At 27.2% G+C, this 19302-nt stretch overlaps 1 protein-coding gene and 1 long non-coding RNA gene across 5 annotated transcripts in view; one reads left to right on the plus strand and one right to left on the minus strand.

The window, feature by feature from the left end:
• Positions 1–19302, plus strand: part of LOC149885185 (uncharacterized) — a 47869-nt gene that overhangs the window by 22466 nt on the left and 6101 nt on the right. For all 3 annotated transcript variants that reach the window (XM_090095177.1, XM_090095178.1, XM_090095176.1), the window contains exons 4-14: positions 247–384; positions 668–811; positions 6304–6447; positions 6967–7110; positions 9481–9606; positions 9744–9813; positions 9953–10149; positions 10488–10607; positions 13097–13222; positions 13525–13656; positions 13876–14001. In XM_090095177.1, the coding sequence (XP_089951303.1) occupies positions 247–384; positions 668–811; positions 6304–6447; positions 6967–7110; positions 9481–9606; positions 9744–9813; positions 9953–10149; positions 10488–10607; positions 13097–13222; positions 13525–13656; positions 13876–14001 (1467 nt within the window). The remainder of the gene's footprint in view (positions 1–246; positions 385–667; positions 812–6303; positions 6448–6966; positions 7111–9480; positions 9607–9743; positions 9814–9952; positions 10150–10487; positions 10608–13096; positions 13223–13524; positions 13657–13875; positions 14002–19302) is intronic.
• LOC149885190 (uncharacterized) lies at positions 16791–19218 on the minus strand. Of its 2 annotated transcripts, XR_016454795.1 has the most exons (4): positions 18950–19218; positions 17743–17790; positions 17141–17244; positions 16791–16844 (listed from the first exon to the last, which is right to left on the minus strand). It is a non-coding gene; the product is annotated as an uncharacterized LOC149885190 (long non-coding RNA). The 2 variants fall into 2 exon arrangements; XR_016454794.1 differs by lacking the exon at positions 16791–16844 and having other exon boundaries at positions 17010–17244.

Here is a 19302-nt window from a genome sequence, read left to right on the forward strand (position 1 = left end):
TTTTTAATCAATTTAAATCTATTCTGATGTTAGAATTTCATTTTATTATATGAATAGTTAAGTTACTTTTATCAGACTTTTTCTTTGTTTGATTTTTGCTAATCAAGCGTTTAATTAATTGGTTTAGTTTTTTAATGATTTTTTTAAAAATAGTAACTGTTTTTAGAATTATTTTAAAAAGAATTTTATTACAGCTTGCTTTATTAAAAACTTGATTTAAAATATTTTTGTAATCTGCTTTTTTAGATGTATGCTCATTGCAAATAAATGGAACTGTGTGCTCCAATTCATCAACATGCAAGAATGCTAATGGTTCTTTTGTCTGTGAATGTTTACCTGGTTTTTCTCAGAGTGGCAACCTTAGCAAGAACACTGTTTGCAATGGTGCGTAATAATATATCACTAATTTGTTTTGCTGTTTTATAAATATAAACTTTTAGTATTTCTCAAATAACTTGATGAATTGCAAAGTAGTTTAAGTAATGCAAGATCAAAATACACATGCTCTCATAAATTTACAAAACTTTAAAGATATATCTTGTAGTCATATTCTAAACCATTTTGTTTCATTTTTAAAAGTGTTGTATTAATATAAGTATATTGATTCTTCAAAATGGTTTTCTTACTTTAAAATGCAATTTTATTTGTTTTGGTAATTTGTGTTCAGATATTGATGAATGCCAAGTTAAAAGTAAGGGAACAAACTGCACAAGTTCATCTGTTTGTAAAAACACCATAGGAGGTTTTGTTTGTGAATGCTTACCTGGTTATTCTCAAGTTGGCGTTTTAAGCAACCAAACTGCCTGCATTGGTAAATTTTTCTTTTATTACTTTTCCCTCCTTTATTTAAAAGTCTATTGAAAATAAACTTTTCTGTGTTTTGATAAAGATATTTTATAGTTTTGTAAAGTACTTTTATCTTTAGTATCTATGCGTTAGTTTCCAATGTTTCATTTGGTAACATACATACATACATACATACATACATACATACATACATACATACATACATACATACATACATACATACATACATACATACATACATACATACATACATACATACATACATACATACATACATACATACATACAAAATATAAAGATACATAGATACATACATACATACATACATACATACATACATACATACATACATACATACATACATACATACATACATACATACATACATACATACATACATACATACATACATACATACATACATACATACATACATACTTACATGTTTGTTTTGATGTGTTACAAATGCAAACTTTTGTGTTTTTAGGCATGGTGGGGCTTAGTTATTTAAGTGCCAAATAGTAAAAAATATGCATTTTTCATCAAAATCATCTATGTACCAATGCCAATCTAATTCAAAGATTTTTAACTGCAGAATCTCCCTTTTTCTCATAGAAAAATGTATCAATAGAGTTGTTTGAATGTCCACGCATATCATTTTCTTTAATTGATCTAAGCCCATTTTCACCGTTATAATTGTTAGACTTGAATTGTTTAAATTACACAATTTAATAGTTGGTTTGTTGATACAATTATTCATCATTGTTATCATTCAAGTTATTATTCTTATTTCACACTTTCGCTTTGTGGTTTAATATACCATTGAAAATTTAAAAAACAAACGTAAAAGAAAAATAGAACTTGAAAAAAAGAATAAGCAGAGATGTGTACGAGGTCAGTAAAAGAAACAAAAAGGTATTAAAAAATACTTCCTTTCATTACTTTTGTAAATTTGTAATTAACATTATTTACCAATATGTTTAGTGTTTTCGTTTGATTTTTAGGTTTTCATTTTTTCCTTTTTTTTTAATTTTGAAAAAAAAAACCGGATCAATATGAATTTGCATGTAAGCGCATCTGAGATCAAGCATTGAAAAATCGTTATTAATATTTCTCCATCTCCTCACTGTTTTGTGGCATGCATCACTTGAGGCATTATGCGAGTTAACATACTGTTTCAAATCACGTAAGTCCAAAACCGGTCGTAAATTCCCTTTATTATCCTGTTTAATTGCCATTACCAGGATAATCCCTTGTTCATCTTTTTTGCAGTTTTAACCAACCGTTTTCCATCCATGAGTCCATTATTTGGTTAAATTGATGCATTATTTGGGATTTTATCTTATACTGCGCGACAGAATTCTTCAGTTGGGGATCATGACGTTTCCATTTGCATTTAGCAGTTCACTTTATGCCATCGAAATAAGAATCGAAATCCTTGTCCGTCATAGGAACATTGTTGCAAACAGATTTTTTCTCCTTATAAATTGAAACAAAACCAAATTCGATCTTTCCATCGTATAAATACACTCCTCCACAACGATTGATAATATCCATACCAATTACAGCGTCAATACGGTCGAAAACGCTTTTTAAAATCATTACTGACGCCTGTAATTGTTTCCCCAGCTATTACCAATGTTATCATCGCTTCTCCCACTGTTTCCACAAATTCTCCAATACCTTGAGTTCGTTTCTTCTGACGTGAACATTTGTTTTCTGAACCGTTTTTCTTGAAATAATGGTTCGGGTACATCTACTGTCGACCAGTGCTTTTGCTGCAAAGTTGTATTGGGAGCGCCGTTAGTTGCTCAAGGGAACAGTTGGCGCTGGTAATTCCCCTCTTGAGTTTCCCTGTTGCGGTGAGTAAAATCTTTTAATATGGCTGGGTTTTCACATCGAAAACATTTTATTGCACCATTAGCAGTTTGTTTCTTTGAAAAAAAGTTTCGGGCAACAATAAAATTATCGCATTTAAAGCAGTTAAAACCATTAAAGAATGAAGGTGATCTGTTAGCATTTTTTTTTAATTCCAGAAATTGTTGTTGAAACACATTCCTCTTTCGTTGGTTCCGATAAATGCACTCTTGCGTGGTTTAATACATTCTACAAGTTGATCCCAAATATTTCTACTTGCGCTCGTAACTGCTTTGAAATTTCATCTGACAATTCAGTTATAAACGCTTGCTGCAATAACTCTTCATTTTCTTAAGTCTCATAAGTTGACGCAAACTGGCCATGTAAACATCAACAGATTTGCCTTCGTTCCATCTCCGATCCCTAAACAACTCGTAGGCTTCAAAACTATCTACTGCAAACGCATCCAATAATGCTTTTTCAATATCCGCGACGGAGGTTCCTTCGAGAGATAACGGAATCCTCACCGACTCACCGACCAGCTTAAGTTTCTTCAGCCATACTATCACATAGTCAGACCCATCAAATTTTTCAATCATTTTTGACATGGGTGTTGAACTGCCGAAATAGCTTGTAAAATTAAGAAGACTTGATCTCTATTACAGTTCTATATTTTTCTATCTCTCTCTGCATTATTAAATCTATATTGGTTTTCCGAATTCTCTTTGGCGTAATTTCTTACACAATTGTCGCGACGTAAGTGCAATGAATTATACAGCTGTTACAATGAATTATGTACATTTAGTAAAATGCAATAAATTGAAAACTAACTTATAAATTGAAAAAAATAACAAACAAAAATAAATCAATAACTTGTAAATTTAGAAAAAGAAAGGTTATAGATAAAAATTCACAAAAACCAAAGGAAAAAAGAGTAATAATAAAAGCCCAGATTCAAACTAGATTCAATAAAACATGTCATTATCAAAATCTGTACCACAACAACACACCATAGCTTTACAAATCTGACGAATTTTCTATATTTATAGGATTTATGAGGATTGCAGATAATTTCTCTATTTAATTCTAGTTTTAATGATTAGTCACTAGATAATTGGTTGTCTGTTGACATTTCTCGGGTAATAGCAGTTAATATTTCCCGTACATGCCCGTCAAATTTTATAATGTAGATAAGGTTATCCATGTAAACCCGTATGTGTTTTAAATTATAAATGATAATGTAGGTATGTGCGTATCTGCGATTTACGGCACCGATTTTAAAGTTAAAATTGTGACCATTTTTTCACCGCGTGCTCGAGGTAGGTGTCGCACAGTGAAGCGAAATGGTCAAAAAGCGGCCAAAACTCAAAATTTTGTAAAGTAATAATCGTTTTTATTAAACTATTGTTCCAATTCTCTGATTAGGATAGTAGACATGAGAGAAACAAAATATATATTTTTCTTATCATTTGATATTTTTTCTAATAAGTTGTAAAAAAAAATTAATGAAAATAGTGTATTAAAAAAATTCCACTTATGGCCACTTTTTGAGCTTTTCGCTTCATAGTGTGTCGTAAGGACGGACTTTTCTCGTCTTTTTTTTAGAGTTTTATATTGACTTAGATAATATTTTAAAAGTAGAGTGTTGTAAGTTTATTGCAATCTGTTTTTTTTTTGCAGTTACTAACGTTTTTAGTGATTTTATTGCTATTGAAAACTTCATTCCTGTTCTGGAAGTGAATTGACATTGAAGGGATGATGGGTTTTTTTCTAACTTTTGAATCAATTCTATATATCTATTTTTTATGTACCTGCCAAATTTTATTAAAAAATAATGACACGCTCATATTCTATTTTTGCACGCAGTAAAGGTACCAAATATTCTTCTGTTGGAGAGGTTGGGGGGGGGGGGGATTCAAGATTATGAACCTTTTGTATATTTGACTTTTTTATTCATTAAAAAATTGTTTTTTTAGAAAAATGAAACTTTATTTAAAATATTGGTGATTTTTTAAAAGTATTCAAAACATGATTTACACACAAAAACACAAAAAAAAAACCATGTTCTGTTATTAGTTGAATAAAAATATAACCGAGGCAAAGTAATGCGCTAAAAACTAAACAAAGTTCTATTATAAAACCACCGTAAACCGAACGCTAATTTTTTAAGTTAGTTGCAGTTTTCTAAAGCATTCCTTATAATGAATTGTTGTCACTTAAATGGGCATAACTTTTAGTAGAATCATTAGTTTTTTATGAAATTTTCACCATCGTTATACTGATTTAAAGCTCTTTACAATGATGTAAAATAACTAAATAGCTGAATAGTTTAAAAATTTTACACACATACCTAGATAATGACATGTTTTTGAATTATAAATGATAATGACATGTTTTATTGAATCAAAATACAATAAGCCAGTGATTCCCAACGTTGGGCGCTTCCCTCACCGGTGGAGCGTAGGAAATTTTCAGTGGGCAATTATAAAATTTATTTAGGTTTAAAAAAAGGAGGCAATTTAGATTCTAAATAAATTTTATTGCTTCCTTGTTTTGGAACCTAAATAAATTTTATAATTGCCCACTGAAAATTTCCTACGCTCCACCGGTGTGGCAAGTGCCCTACGTTGGGAATCACTGCAATAAGCTATTACAACAGGAACTATGATGAGCCAAATGATACCAGAAGGCAATTAATTATAAGTTTCACAGATCTTGTTGGTAAAGGAGAGCTTAAAAAGATTTGAAAAAAATATTTCTAGACATTTTTTGCTATTAACCCCCAAAAAGGTGAGCTCTTGTTTTGAAAAGAAAAGCTGGTTTGACCACTTTTTAAGATTCATGGAGGAGTAAAAAAGTACAAGTATACTTTTCACGACAGGCAAATGGTTGAAATCACTGTCTCGTTACATTTTTTTGATAATGTAAGATGGGATTAATCCAGGTGCCTGGTCTAAAGTGACAAAAGACAGTACAGGATTTAAATATTTTAGAAAAAATTTAGTACACAAGGAGTACTTATTGAAGAAATTATAAATGCAGAAATTGAACATCTTATGGAGGTGGTACCAATTAAAGAGACAAAGACAAAGGATCTCCAAAACATAAAGCAGTATTTGGGTGAAGAAAATAGGTTGCATTTTGAAAATAATTTAAATGCCTAAACTGTTGGACTTAGATCATTTCATGTTAACTAAATATGGACATAGATCATTTCTGTCATTTTATATTTTTAAAATATTTGTTATTTATATTATCTCCAAAATTTTTTTAGTATATGGTTAATACAATGCTTTTTGTCTAATAAAAGTTTGTTAAATAAAAGTGTACTTTTTTTTTATGGAAATGGTATAGCTTTATTTAAATCCCAAAAAAATCTTTGCCACATAGATCACTTAGCCCTTCAATGCCTCAGTTCTCTAATAAACTTATAAATTTCAAAGTAGTTTAAGTAATACAAGATCAAAATACACATGCTTTCATCAATTTACAAAATTTTTAAGATATATCTTGTAGTCATATTCTAAACCATTTTGTTTCATTTTTAAAAGAGTTGTGTTAATAAAAGTATATTGATTCTTCAAAATGGTTTTCTTTCTTTAAAATGCAATTTTATTTGTTTTGGTAATTTGTGTTCAGATATTGATGAATGCCAAGTTAAAAGTAAGGGAACAAACTGCACAAGTTCATCTGTTTGTAAAAACACCATAGGAGGTTTTGTTTGTGAATGCTTACCTGGTTATTCTCAAGTTGGCGTTTTAAGCAACCAAACTGCCTGCATTGGTAAATTTTTCTTTTATTACTTTTCCCTCCTTTATTTAAAAGTCTATTGAAAATAAACTTTTCTGTGTTTTGATAAAGATATTTTATAGTTTTGTAAAGTACTTTTATCTTTAGTATCTATGCGTTAGTTTCCAATGTTTCATTTGGTAACATACATACATACATACATACATACATACATACATACATACATACATACATACATACATACATACATACATACATACATACATACATACATACATACATACATACATACATAAATACATGTCTATGAGTACATGTCTATGAATACATGCATGCATTCAGACAGACAGACTTATTTGTATACATACACAGTTTGTTTTATTGTCTTATAAATGCAAACTTTTATCATTTCTTTAACAACATGATAAATTGCAAAGTAGTTTAAATAAAACAGCATCAAAATAAACATGTTTTCATAAATATAAGAAACTTATAAAATATATCTTGCAGTCATATTATAAACAATTTGATTTCCTTTTTATTTGTGTTCAGATATTGATGAATGTCAAACAAAAAGCGAGGGAACAAACTGCACTAAGACATCTGCTTGTAAAAATATAAATGGAGGTTTTGTTTGTGAATGCTTACCTGGTTATTCTCCAGTTGGCATTGTAAGCAACCAAACTGTCTGCATTGGTAAATATTTCTTTTATTACTTTTCATCCCTTATTTTAAAGTGCATTGAAAGTAATTTTTCTATTGTTTTGATAAAGTGTATGTATATATGCATGTATGTATGTATGTATGTATGTATGTATGTATGTATGTATGTATGTATGTATGTATGTATGTATGTATGTATGTATGTATGTATGTATGTATGTATGTATGTATGTATGTATGTATGTATGTATGTATGTATGTATGTATGTATGTATGTATGTATGTATGTATGTATGTATGTATGTGTGCATATATGTGTATGTATGTATATGTATGTATGTTTATATATATATGTAGTGTGTGTACAGTAAAATTGCACATTTGTTGAGTCATTCGTTTTTACTTCAGGTGTGAAGTAGAAAAAGAGTGACTTTCCAAATACAGGCTTTCAAAATACAGGCTTCAAAATACAGTTTCAAAATGCAGGCTCTCTCTAAGTTCTTAAGTTTATTCTACAAGTGTGTTTTTTTTCCTGTGCCACAGCTGTGTGTACTTAATTGTTACCTTGTTGTTTTTACTCATTTAGCTATGACTATTGTTTTTTTTTAAATAATTTTGTTTGAACTATATTTAAAATTTTTATTTTCATTCAAAGATTCAATGAGGAAATCAAAAAACTAAATAAATCATTTTTAAAAGATTTTAGAAGAAATTGGAATGTGGAAAATATGAATGCAGATTACTTAAATTTAGAATGTCATTGCATAGACTTTTGAAATTTAAAAAATATTTTGAGCATGTTTTTAATTTTGTGGTTGTATAAAAATTCAAAAAAAATATATGTAGGGAAAAAATGCAAGGAAACCATTTATCAAACTACTTATACTAACTTTTTTGCCTGGATAAAGTGATGAAAATTTAGTTGTTTAATTATCTTTTTAAGAAAATGATAACACAGGCAAACAACTCTGCTCCATAAATGTTTTGAGTTGTTCTTACATAATTTTGTAGTGCTGATTATCAAAAGTCCACATCATTTTTAAAGTCATGAATCACTTTTGATTTTATAAGGAGTATTTTAGTAGGTATTATCTTAAAACTATTGGATCTTTAAATACACAAATTACTTGTAGAAGTAAGTTTTCTTAATTCACTTGTTTAAGAATCCTGGTAAATCCATTTGCAACATTCCTAGAAACCTTTTCAATAAGTCTCCCTGGTGTGGCTTCTCAATGATGTGGCTTTAATCAATTGGTGATTTATGAAATGTGTTGTTCAACATATATTTGCTCTGAATTACTTATTTGTTCTGTGATTTTATAGTCAAATTAAACTTGTTTGAGTTGAACTATAATTATTGAGTATTGCATTAATATCTCAGTACATAATAAATACCTGAACTCTTTATAGTTAAGTTCTCTATAATAATCAAAAATTAGTGTATTGGCATTTACACAATGTAATATGACTTTGCTAGTTTTATCTAATCCTACAGAGTGTTATGCAGATTAAATCATAAGATGAGCTGTTGATGAAACAATTATTTTTCCACTTTTATCTTTAACCACAAAACTTTATTATGATTTGTTTTTGTCCTAAATTTTGTAAAAAAGTAACTGAAATTATAATAACATGAAATGGTTCAATAAATCCTTGATTTTAACCTTATCATGAAATATGATTGTTACAGCAAAAAATTCCTGTAATCTAAAATAGATAAATATTTTTGCTACTAAATAAATCTTATCTGTGTTTTAAAACATATTTTTTTTCACATTAAATTTTCTTCACATTAAGTTTAGGTAATTTTATCTTGTTTACTTTTTCGTCTCATTTTTAACTTTGGCATGCTTTTTGATTTTCTATATTTAAACACTTTAACCACAACATGTTTTTTAATTTTTTAAATTTTAAAATTTTTGTGAAACAACAATTTCAATTTTTAACTCCGTATCACTTAGATGTAAAACAAAGGTTCGTGAGCATTTTCAAATGACCTTTAAGGTTAAGAAGGAGATTTTAAAAAATGACCTTTCAAAGTTTAAGAAAAAAAATAAATTTTTGTTTACTTTTTAATGTAAGATAAAGTAGGTCAGTTCAAAGCTTATGTTTAAAATATTTTGAGAGAATTAGGTAATTTTCTACTGTCAAAAACATTGGTTCATTTTTTTTTTTTATTCTCCTAAAATTATTTTCAAAACAGTTTTTGTAGAATTGTGTTAGACTTTTAAAATTATGTGTGAACAATATAACATAAGCAATCTGGTATTAAACCAGTTGTTTTGGTAGAAGTTTTACTTACAACATTTTAAGAGTGAAAATCTAATGTTATCAAGATCAGTATAACAATGTCCATAAGACAGTATGTTTGCAGTTTCAGAATAATGTAGCTATTACTTTTAGATATTGATGAATGTCAAAGCAATCCTTGCAATTGGACTCATTCTGTTTGCAACAATACTATTGGCAGTTACAATTGTTCTTGTGAAGATGGTTGGATGCTTAGTAAAACAAACTCCAGCTGCACTGGTATGAGTTTACTTAAAAATGATGCAATAGTATGTACTTCAATTAGTTTCTTAAATTATTTGTTAATGATTATTTAAAAAAGATTTTTATTAATCTAAATTTTATACTTTTTAAACTAAACTTAAATTATGATGTAGGGCCTCCGATTTCTGATAAATCATCAAGCTACTTTGTAGTTCCTTACATTTCTTTCAAAGAACCAGTTCGGTATTAATTTATTTTTATTTTTTATTTCAATACATAAACCAATATACAAGGTCTTTATTTATGTTATTTTATATTTACCTGCCAAATGAATAGATTTACTTTTCTAAACCATTTTAAGTTTAAAATATTGTTTATTTAGAACTGTGCTTGTCTTTCTTTGTCATTTATCTAACCTTGAGGAACTTAGTTTTGATCCTAGCTTGTTAACTGATAATGAATTATTTAATGGTAAATTTAATTGCTACAAAGTTAAAGAATTCAATCCAAGTACTACTACTGAAGTTAAAATTGGTGGTAAAAGTTCCGTATCAAAACGCAAAAGAAGAGAAAACACATGTAACTTTCTTTGGAGTTTTAATAAAATTTTTCTTGTATGTTCTTTTTTTTTGTAAATAACTATAAATAAAATGCTACAGATTTTATTTTAAGTTTATGAAGTTACTTTCATTTTAAAATTTATTTTCTTTACATGCTAATATCTCTTAACCATTAGAGATATTACTATATAAGTTAGAATGTAAAATAAATAGACTTCACAAAGCAGAGATAGCACTACCAACTACCAAATAACCAATGTTCTTGTAGCAATACTAATTGTTTGGTGGTAGGTAGTGCTGAAAATGATTTTTATAGTTAGATATTGTTTAACTTTCTTGAGGTCATTTTGCTTTAAGATGATTATCCACCTCTTCAAGAGGGAGAAGTGTATACTGTGGCTTTTCGAGGTTATACCAATGATGGCAAGACTTTGACATCACCTTTCTTTCCTCCTGTAGTACTAAGTGATCCGGGTTGTAAGATCTTTTTAAGATATTTTTTGTTGTTTGTTGCTTATTAACTATTATTGTTTAGTTTTATAATGGTTTTTTAATATAAAGTATTAAAGTGATTTTGATCTCAAAATAAATGTGAAATTCAACAAAATATAAGTAATGTGTTGTTTTTTTGAAACATGAAACTGTAAAAAAAAATTTAAAGCTTCAACAGAGTTCTCCATTGTATTTTCACATTTTGCTATCCATTTTAAAGTTGATTATTTTAAAATTTAAAAATATTTTTGCAAAATGACGTTATGTGTAAAAATAAAAAGTCTACTTATAAAAATGGTTTTATATTTGATCCTGCAGTGGTCAACAAAGAATTGGTTCTAAAAAATATAACTTTAAATTTATACATTAATATTGATTTACAAGTTTGGAAATTCAACTTTGTTATAGTTTGTATTGGTTTATCAAGCTTAGAACACCATTTTTTTTGTTGATTTTATTCTAGACAAATGCAGCAATTCTGCATTGCTAAGAATTAGTTTGAAGGTTTTCAACAAAAGTTTCAGCCAAACCTCTTGCTTCATTTGCAAGGTACAAACATTTGCTTTATGCTGCTATTAAAATAGTACTGAAAGAGGTTAGTTTTTTCCTTGTTCAAGATTGCTTAGCAAAATTTCTTTGTTTGGGTAACTGCCAATGTGCATGTACAAAAAAATTGAAACACTATTTATAATAATAATGCATCAAATAAGCTACATTACTACACCTTTTCAAGATGTAAGTGAGAACTTGAAAGTTGCAATTAAGAAACGTAAGATGTAATTGAGAAATACAAAATGTAATTTAAAAGTCGCAATATGTAATTTAGAACATGGAAGATGTAATTAAGAAACGAAAGATGTAATTGAGAAGATGAAAGTTGTAATTGAGAAAAGCTTGTAATATATGTTTCAAATTAAAGAACAAGTCTAATAAGAATTGGATGTACCAATGTTTTATTTGATACAAAAATACAAAAAAAAATATATATATATATTTAAAATATATAATGTTATTTGATAATATAATATATAATATATAATATAATATAATATATAATATAATATATAATATAATATATAATATAATATATAATATAATATATAATATAATATATAATATAATATATAATATAATATATAATATAATATATAATATAATATATAATATAATATATAATATAATATATAATATAATATATAATATAATATATAATATAATATATAATATAATATATAATATATAATATATAATATAATATATAATATATAATGTTATTTGATAAAGACTTGATATTATGAAAGCAAACTACCAATTAAAACATAGTTTATCTTTTTTTTTTTTTATCTTTTTAAGCATTAAATAAAGCTTTTTGCATTTAAACTTCTTATCTCAGACTTAAGACAATCTGAATATGCAATATACAATATCATCTTTTTAAACATCAAACAAAGTTTCTTGTATTTAAACTTCTTATTTCAGAATATTCAATATACAATATTACTCTAGAGTAAGAAGAATTGAACTTCAAGTTCAAGAAAACAAGTGCTCTATTTGTTGTTTCTCTTTTGGTTAATGCTTGATGTTTTGCCTCTACTCAAAAAACACCACCACTTCTACATCAAAATCTATATCATATATTACAGCATCACTGGGTATCAATTTAGATACAGATTCATAACTTGCATTCCCATGATTTAAATGTAACCACACCATTTGGTACAAAATTGATTTAAACACTGGCAGTGTTTAAATTTTTAGGAAGTCTGATCATCAAATAAAACTTTATGTAAATCTAAAAAATGGTGGTAAGTATATCCTTATTTGAAGTACCTGTATAAAAAGAATGTTTTCATATAAAAATTGTGTAAATAATCAGTAAAGGTGGTTTAGGGATATAGAATATAGAGCTTTTAACAACTGGAACCAAATTGTTTACACATGGTACCAAATAAATATTTTGTTTATTCATTCTGAAAAGAAAATTTCAACAGTTTTCGTGAATATTGTAGAGATCTTCTTTAATCTCTTATTATAAAGTGAATATAATAAGAGTTCAAAAAAACAACTTGACACAATTCTCAGATGCAACTTGCAAATGCAACCTTGCAACAGAAGTTCATGGCTTAATTAAGATGTGATGGATATTTACCAAGGTAAATAACCCTCTAGTTTGTGTAAATGCTATTTTGTTTGCAAACCATCATAGCAAGTTTTAGTTTACCATCAGCTTGTGACATCAAGTTGGAACACAAGATAATATTAGTAATTTATACAGCACACTGCTTTTGACAATTTTTGTTGTTTCTTAAATAACTTGCTGCTAAAAGATGTTTTTCCATTTATAAAAGAACCAATAATTAAATGTTTTTGACCTCAAAATCACTTTAATACTAACAATATTTTTGGCTCATTTTTTCAAATTAATGCCTGGCAATTTAACATCTGGCATGTAGCATTTTAATTTTCGTATTTAGCTCCTTGCGATATTCTCACTTGTTTTTCATACAAGAATCAAATATGTAAAACAGTTAATTCCACTTATGCAAAATGTTTTTGTAAAAATGGTTACATATCTTTTGATAATTTTTCAACATGTGAAGGTGAATATTATACTTCTGAAATATTTAGAAACTGATAAGCATTTTTTTTATTTAGAAATTTTTAATGGAAATTTTTAGATAGAAATGGTTTTTTACTTTGTTATTTTCTATTTACTATTTTTTTAACTTTCTTTTTTTGTTATATTTTCTATTTTTTTTGTGTTTTATGTTTTTATATTATTTATGAATTTTTATAAGCCAATGAATTCATTTTGCATAAATTTACTATGACTGACTTTTTTCACTGGTGCTTTTTTTCTAACTTTTTAAACTTTTTAAATAAATTTTTACTTTTTACAAAGATATTGATGACTGCTCATCAGGATCAAATGGCTGTAATTTTGAGAATAGCAAATGCATAAATACCAAAGGTGGTTATGAGTGTTCATGCAATAGTGGATGGGCATTCAATAGTACTCTAAATATTTGTGTTGGTATGTTGTTATCTATATAATTTTTTTTTAGATTTTTTATGATTTGAACTATATACATACATTACATACATTGTATGTGTATATATGTATGTAATGTAATGTAATGTATGTATGTGTATGTGTATGTGTATGTATTATCCCTTTCTAAATGACTTAAAGTCTCAATTATGCACTGATTTATATGCATTATGTAAGCATTATCATCTTTTCATACTTTAGATATAAATGAATGTGAAAAACTTTGTAAGATGCCAAATGCTTCCTGTACCAATCTCATAGGAACATATCAGTGCCAGTGCAATACTATTGGCTCCTTTTATAATGCAGATTTGGATAAATGTCAAGGTCTTTTATTATGATTTGCACAATTTTTTTAAAGTTATAATTATATAAAAAGTTTTTCTTTAAAACAATTATTAAGTAATATGGTTTATAAAAATATAATTAATTAAAATATTTAAATTGTCTTTTGAATGTCCCTGTAAATAAAATAACAATAAGTATATGTTAAGTAATTTCAAACTGATAAAAATTATTTTCAAACTGATTAAAATTTTTAATTTTTTTTAAGCATTGATGTACAAAGTTCAAAGGTCATCATCATCATCATCATCATCATCATCATCATCATCATCATCATCATCATCATCATCATCATCATCATCATCATCATCATCATCATCATCAGTATGTGTAAACTTGTTCGGTAATGCAACCTTGCGCTTTCATTCCAATTTAACGGCGCGTTGCAGTACCGAAGTTTTAATGTTTTGTTACATTTTATAGGAAAAGTTAGGGTGATGGTTAAACTTTTGTTCTGATATGATTTTAAACATTAATAGGAGTCAATCACCCCTAAAAAAGTAGTGATCAGCTTTATCATATAACCCCAAAAACATAATTTATCATGAATTTTTTTTTTTCTCAAACCGTCTATAACTTGTTACTAATTATACTTGAGTTATAACTTTCTTGAAAAAACTAAAAAAACCACAAATTTTATTTTGTAAAAATGTAATAATGGAAATGGGTGTTGGATTCCTTTACATTTGGTATGAAAGATAATAGAATAGTTTACCGTCAACAAGGAATACAATTTTAACAGTAAAATGGATATATTGAAAAGTTGCATTACCGAGAACACAAAGGTTGCAATACCGAACTCTAATAAAAACTATGATTTTTTGTTTATTTTATGTCAAAATTTTAGAAAAAACGCCAATCCTAGTAATAATCTAATTATATTTCTTTTGGAAAAATAGTTATTTTAAAAATATCAAAAGTTTAGAGTTTCAACAATAAGAAAAAAATGCGAAAAATTGAGTTGGCGTTGGATTATGACCTATTTAAAATTCGAGGGACTTATTTTTTGGATCTGATAAGGATGTTTAAAACAGGTTCGGCCCTAGTAGCAATTCTTTTAGGTATTTAAAAGCCTCAGCTCATGCGTATGTGCACATTACGCAACCAGTAAATTAGAAACAGAAAGTGAACAGCTAGTGTTTTTCTATAGAGAGGTGTGGAATGGTGTCCAAAAATTGATTGAAAACAGAAATTTTATCACAACGCCAAAAGGTAATATTTACAGGCCTAATTAGATTCCTAAAATTTAGGTCAAATAAATCTGAAGAACCTTGTAAACTGAATATATTTTATTTAAGATTCTGAAGATACTCGTTCCTACAGCCGCCCCTCTACCTATATCTCAGCTATACTTATTTAAATGAGCATTTTAGTTTTGTATCGGATACATTTGTAATTTTATATACAACACGTAAGGTAACAGTCTTTATAAACCGCCTCAAAAAGAGGATGACGTGCCCGGTTAAGCAGAGATTTGATCTCAAGCATCGCACTACGTCATAAGTCAACGTCAAATGTATTATAAATATCATTTTAGTATTATTTATTTCAGCTATAACAGGCAAGAAACTTTAACTATTAAATAAGTTTCTATAGAGAAAATATATTGTGGTGGCGTATGATTGTTTAGAATATCTTATTTATATCAGATTTATATACGCTTCAGTTTTAGGTAATTTAAATTATTAGATTAAGCCACACTTGACTGGATTTCGGGATAATATCATGAAAAATAATTTTTGCAAAATAAACGTACCCAGAAATGGATTGCTCATAATTTAATTAAGTATACATTATTGAAAAAAATGTAACCCTTACACCTCTTGTTTTAGTTTATTGAAAAATAAATGATCCATCCCTCATTATAATGGGATTTTCGGTACTTACGAAATGTCATGTTTTAAATTAAGAACTTTAAATGGGTAAATCTAAAATCTATTAACGTTTTAAAGTAATAGTTTTAAGTTTACATCAAAAGCAATTTTTAAAAGATTTATGTGAACTAACATCACAAAAATGAAATATACAAAATTAACAGAAGTAAAAACATATTTCTCATTTGATTAAAAAAAAAAATTATGAGAGGTTTAACATATTATATGAGAGATCATAACGATTTATTGATTAAAAACAAAAACTTGAAAATTATATATATATATATATATATATATATAAAATATCTAATACAGTTTTCTGTAGAAAAACTTCATTTTTTTATAACGTACTTTTGCAACAATCTGCTCAGTAGTAAAATCTTTAAATAACTCTTTAGCTTCTTTATTTTGATTAATAATACTTTTCACATTTGATGTAACAACACTCTGGTGGCCAGATATTGTAGTGGAAAATAATATTTTTAATTGTTCTGAATTGATTGAAAACTTTAAACACTGTGGCTCTTCATTTTCATTTAGTTATACAATGAATCTTTTTTTAGTTATACTTACTGTTATACAATGAATTTTCGAATTCTTAAAAGATATTTGAACCAAGCTACTATTACATTACAAGTATACTTCAAATTTATTATTAGATGATGCACTAAAGAACACAAACTTAAAATTTACTTTTATAGAATTTTATGTTTTAGCCAAAGCATTAAATAGTTAGTGTTGTTGGTCCTCACTTAACAAATCAATCAGTTCTTGATCACATAAATTTTCTTGTAGATAAAACAAGTTTTAAAAAACCATTTACATTTTAGCGCATTTATCTTTGACTAATTTATCTTTGATTAAAATCTTAAAAACTTTCAAAAATATGCAACTTAACCTACTTTTACTTTGTCTTCCTGCAATAAATAAATCATGTCTGTAACTGTACACCTAAAAGTCAATGCATTGACATATTGTTTTTCAAATTTATTTCTAATTATATTTATTTTTAATGTGATCATCCAAGCTTCTACTACCTTTAGTTTTCTATATTTATCATATATATATACATATATTACGCAGACACACGCGCACACACACACACACACACACACACACACACAAATATACACATCATTTCTTTTACAGGTGAGTTGCCTTTTTATAACTAAAAAGCTTCACCTGCCCTGAGTATAAATTATATAACAGAACAGACTTGTTATATCAACATATTTAAAAAATTAAACCTAAACATCCAATTAGTATTGCCAATCCTGACCAGAAAATATTGATCTAAGTAAGAGAGAAGAAGCAATTTCCTCTACTTTTTCTTTTGTCATTTTTTGGATTCCTAAAACAAAATATTCTATTTTTGAATTATTAATTACTTTAACTTTAAGAGTAATAAAATTAAAACCCTTTAATGTTTAATAATTTGGGTGCTATAGTGAAAGCTAAATAATTTGTGTGCTGTAGTGATTCTTCCCTCTAATAACTTGTGCCTAGTCGAGAAAAAGGTTTTTTGGTTGAGATATCCAAAAAGTGAGTTTAATTTCTTATCTTTTCAAGTTTTTTTCTTTTTAATTGGTTACTACATTATTCTTCTTAATTATTTACCAAAATTAATAACCCTGTGGATAATTAGCAAGCGTTTTTACATAACTAATTAGTGTTATCTTTCTAAAAGTATAAAACAAACTTAGTTGCTAAAAAAGCTTTTAATAGTTTAAAACTTATTTTTATATACTTATCATATAATTATCAACTTATATATCTACCATAAGTAAATTGTAATAAACTTTGAAAAAACTTTTATAAAAATGTTACTTATAAACAATTAAAAATTTACCTCTACCAACTAAATTATCTTTTTTTGTTGGGGAAATTTTGCAGCAACCTAAATAATGAAATAATGAAATTCTATAAATTAATTCTATATCTATATTGAAACTCTTACAAAAATTTAAAGGAATCTAGGAGAGACTAGGTAGACTATAGACACAGGGAGACCATGGACACTTTTAAATCTGCCATCCTATTGACACTAGAACAATATTGTCTATGGTTGATATGTTGGACCTGTGACTATAGTTTTAAAACATTCAGTTCCTAATTACATTACCTGCCATAGTTTGGGCTCTTTTCTTTAGAAGGAAAAATTCATTTAATTTTTTTCAATACACTCCACTGGGGTAGACTGTTCAAAGCTGATACTTAATTAAACACTCAACAATGTTCCATGGTCTCACAAAAAAAACAAAAAGACATTTAGCTATTGAATATTTGGGTAGAAAATGTATAAAGTATCCATAAAAATGGGAGGAATAGAAGTCTACAGGACCTGATTGGTTCTCATCATTAATGAAACCTCATTAACCTGTTGATTCAGTCACCTGAAGTTACAAGTCTCACTTGAATGACCAAAAAATTTCTTCTAATGATAGTACAAACAACCTTGACGATGATGAGTTTGAAGACAGCAATACTGATGTGGCTGAATAAAGATTTATAATTGTTAAGATTTATGGATGCGTATAGCTATCAGACTGTAACTATGTAGCAAAATTTGTTTAAAAAAGGGCAATAATTATTAAATCAGGTCAGTTTCATTTAAAATTATCTGAAGTCTAAACGGTCTCCCCTATAATATAAATTTCTTGTAATTTAAATTTTATTCTTACAATTTTATCTTATGATATAGATTTTTGCATATGAATACATCAATGTCTTTACAAAAATATTACTATGTAATAAGTTTAAGTAATATGCAATAAATTTCTTGCATATTATTGATGATTAAGCATTGCATTTTTGGAGCTACAGCTAGTTCAAAAAATTTGAATATTGTATGAAATAACTTCTAAAATTTATAGATTTATGCAATTGAATGAATTTAGCTTTTTCTTTGAAAAATGCTTAAGGTTAGAGCAAGTATTTAAGATTGGATATGATTGAATAGTGTCATGTTGTATTTTTAACACAAAATGTGTTTATGTTGAAAGTATTAGAGCTCAAGTAAGGGAAAAAAAACATTAGAAACATCAACAACTTAATACCTGCACATACATTACAGATAACGTAGCTATCCCCAATTATTCCTCCTTGGCATTTGATGTCAATTATTTTTTTACATAGGCACATGTGGTTCCAGATAAGAAAGCGTCCCCCAAGCATACTTGTCATTTAACCATTTTAAAAATAGTATTTATATTTGACTAAACATTTTGAAACTTTCAATTCAATTAATTACTAACCTTTTTTGTGTTAGTAACTTAAACATGCGTTACTAATCAACATTGCAAATCATTACTAACACTTAAATCAATATTGTTTGAACATCGCATCTTATATGTTTACAATTAAACAACATCTATTTGAAATATAGCCTAAGTTATATTTTTTCAATAGC

Source organism: Hydra viridissima, unplaced genomic scaffold (genome assembly GCF_058129835.1).
Source record: "Hydra viridissima isolate aposymbiotic clone 2 unplaced genomic scaffold, HvirCarnegie_v1 scaffold_8, whole genome shotgun sequence".
In the NCBI taxonomy this organism is placed as follows: Eukaryota; Metazoa; Cnidaria; class Hydrozoa; order Anthoathecata; family Hydridae; genus Hydra; species Hydra viridissima.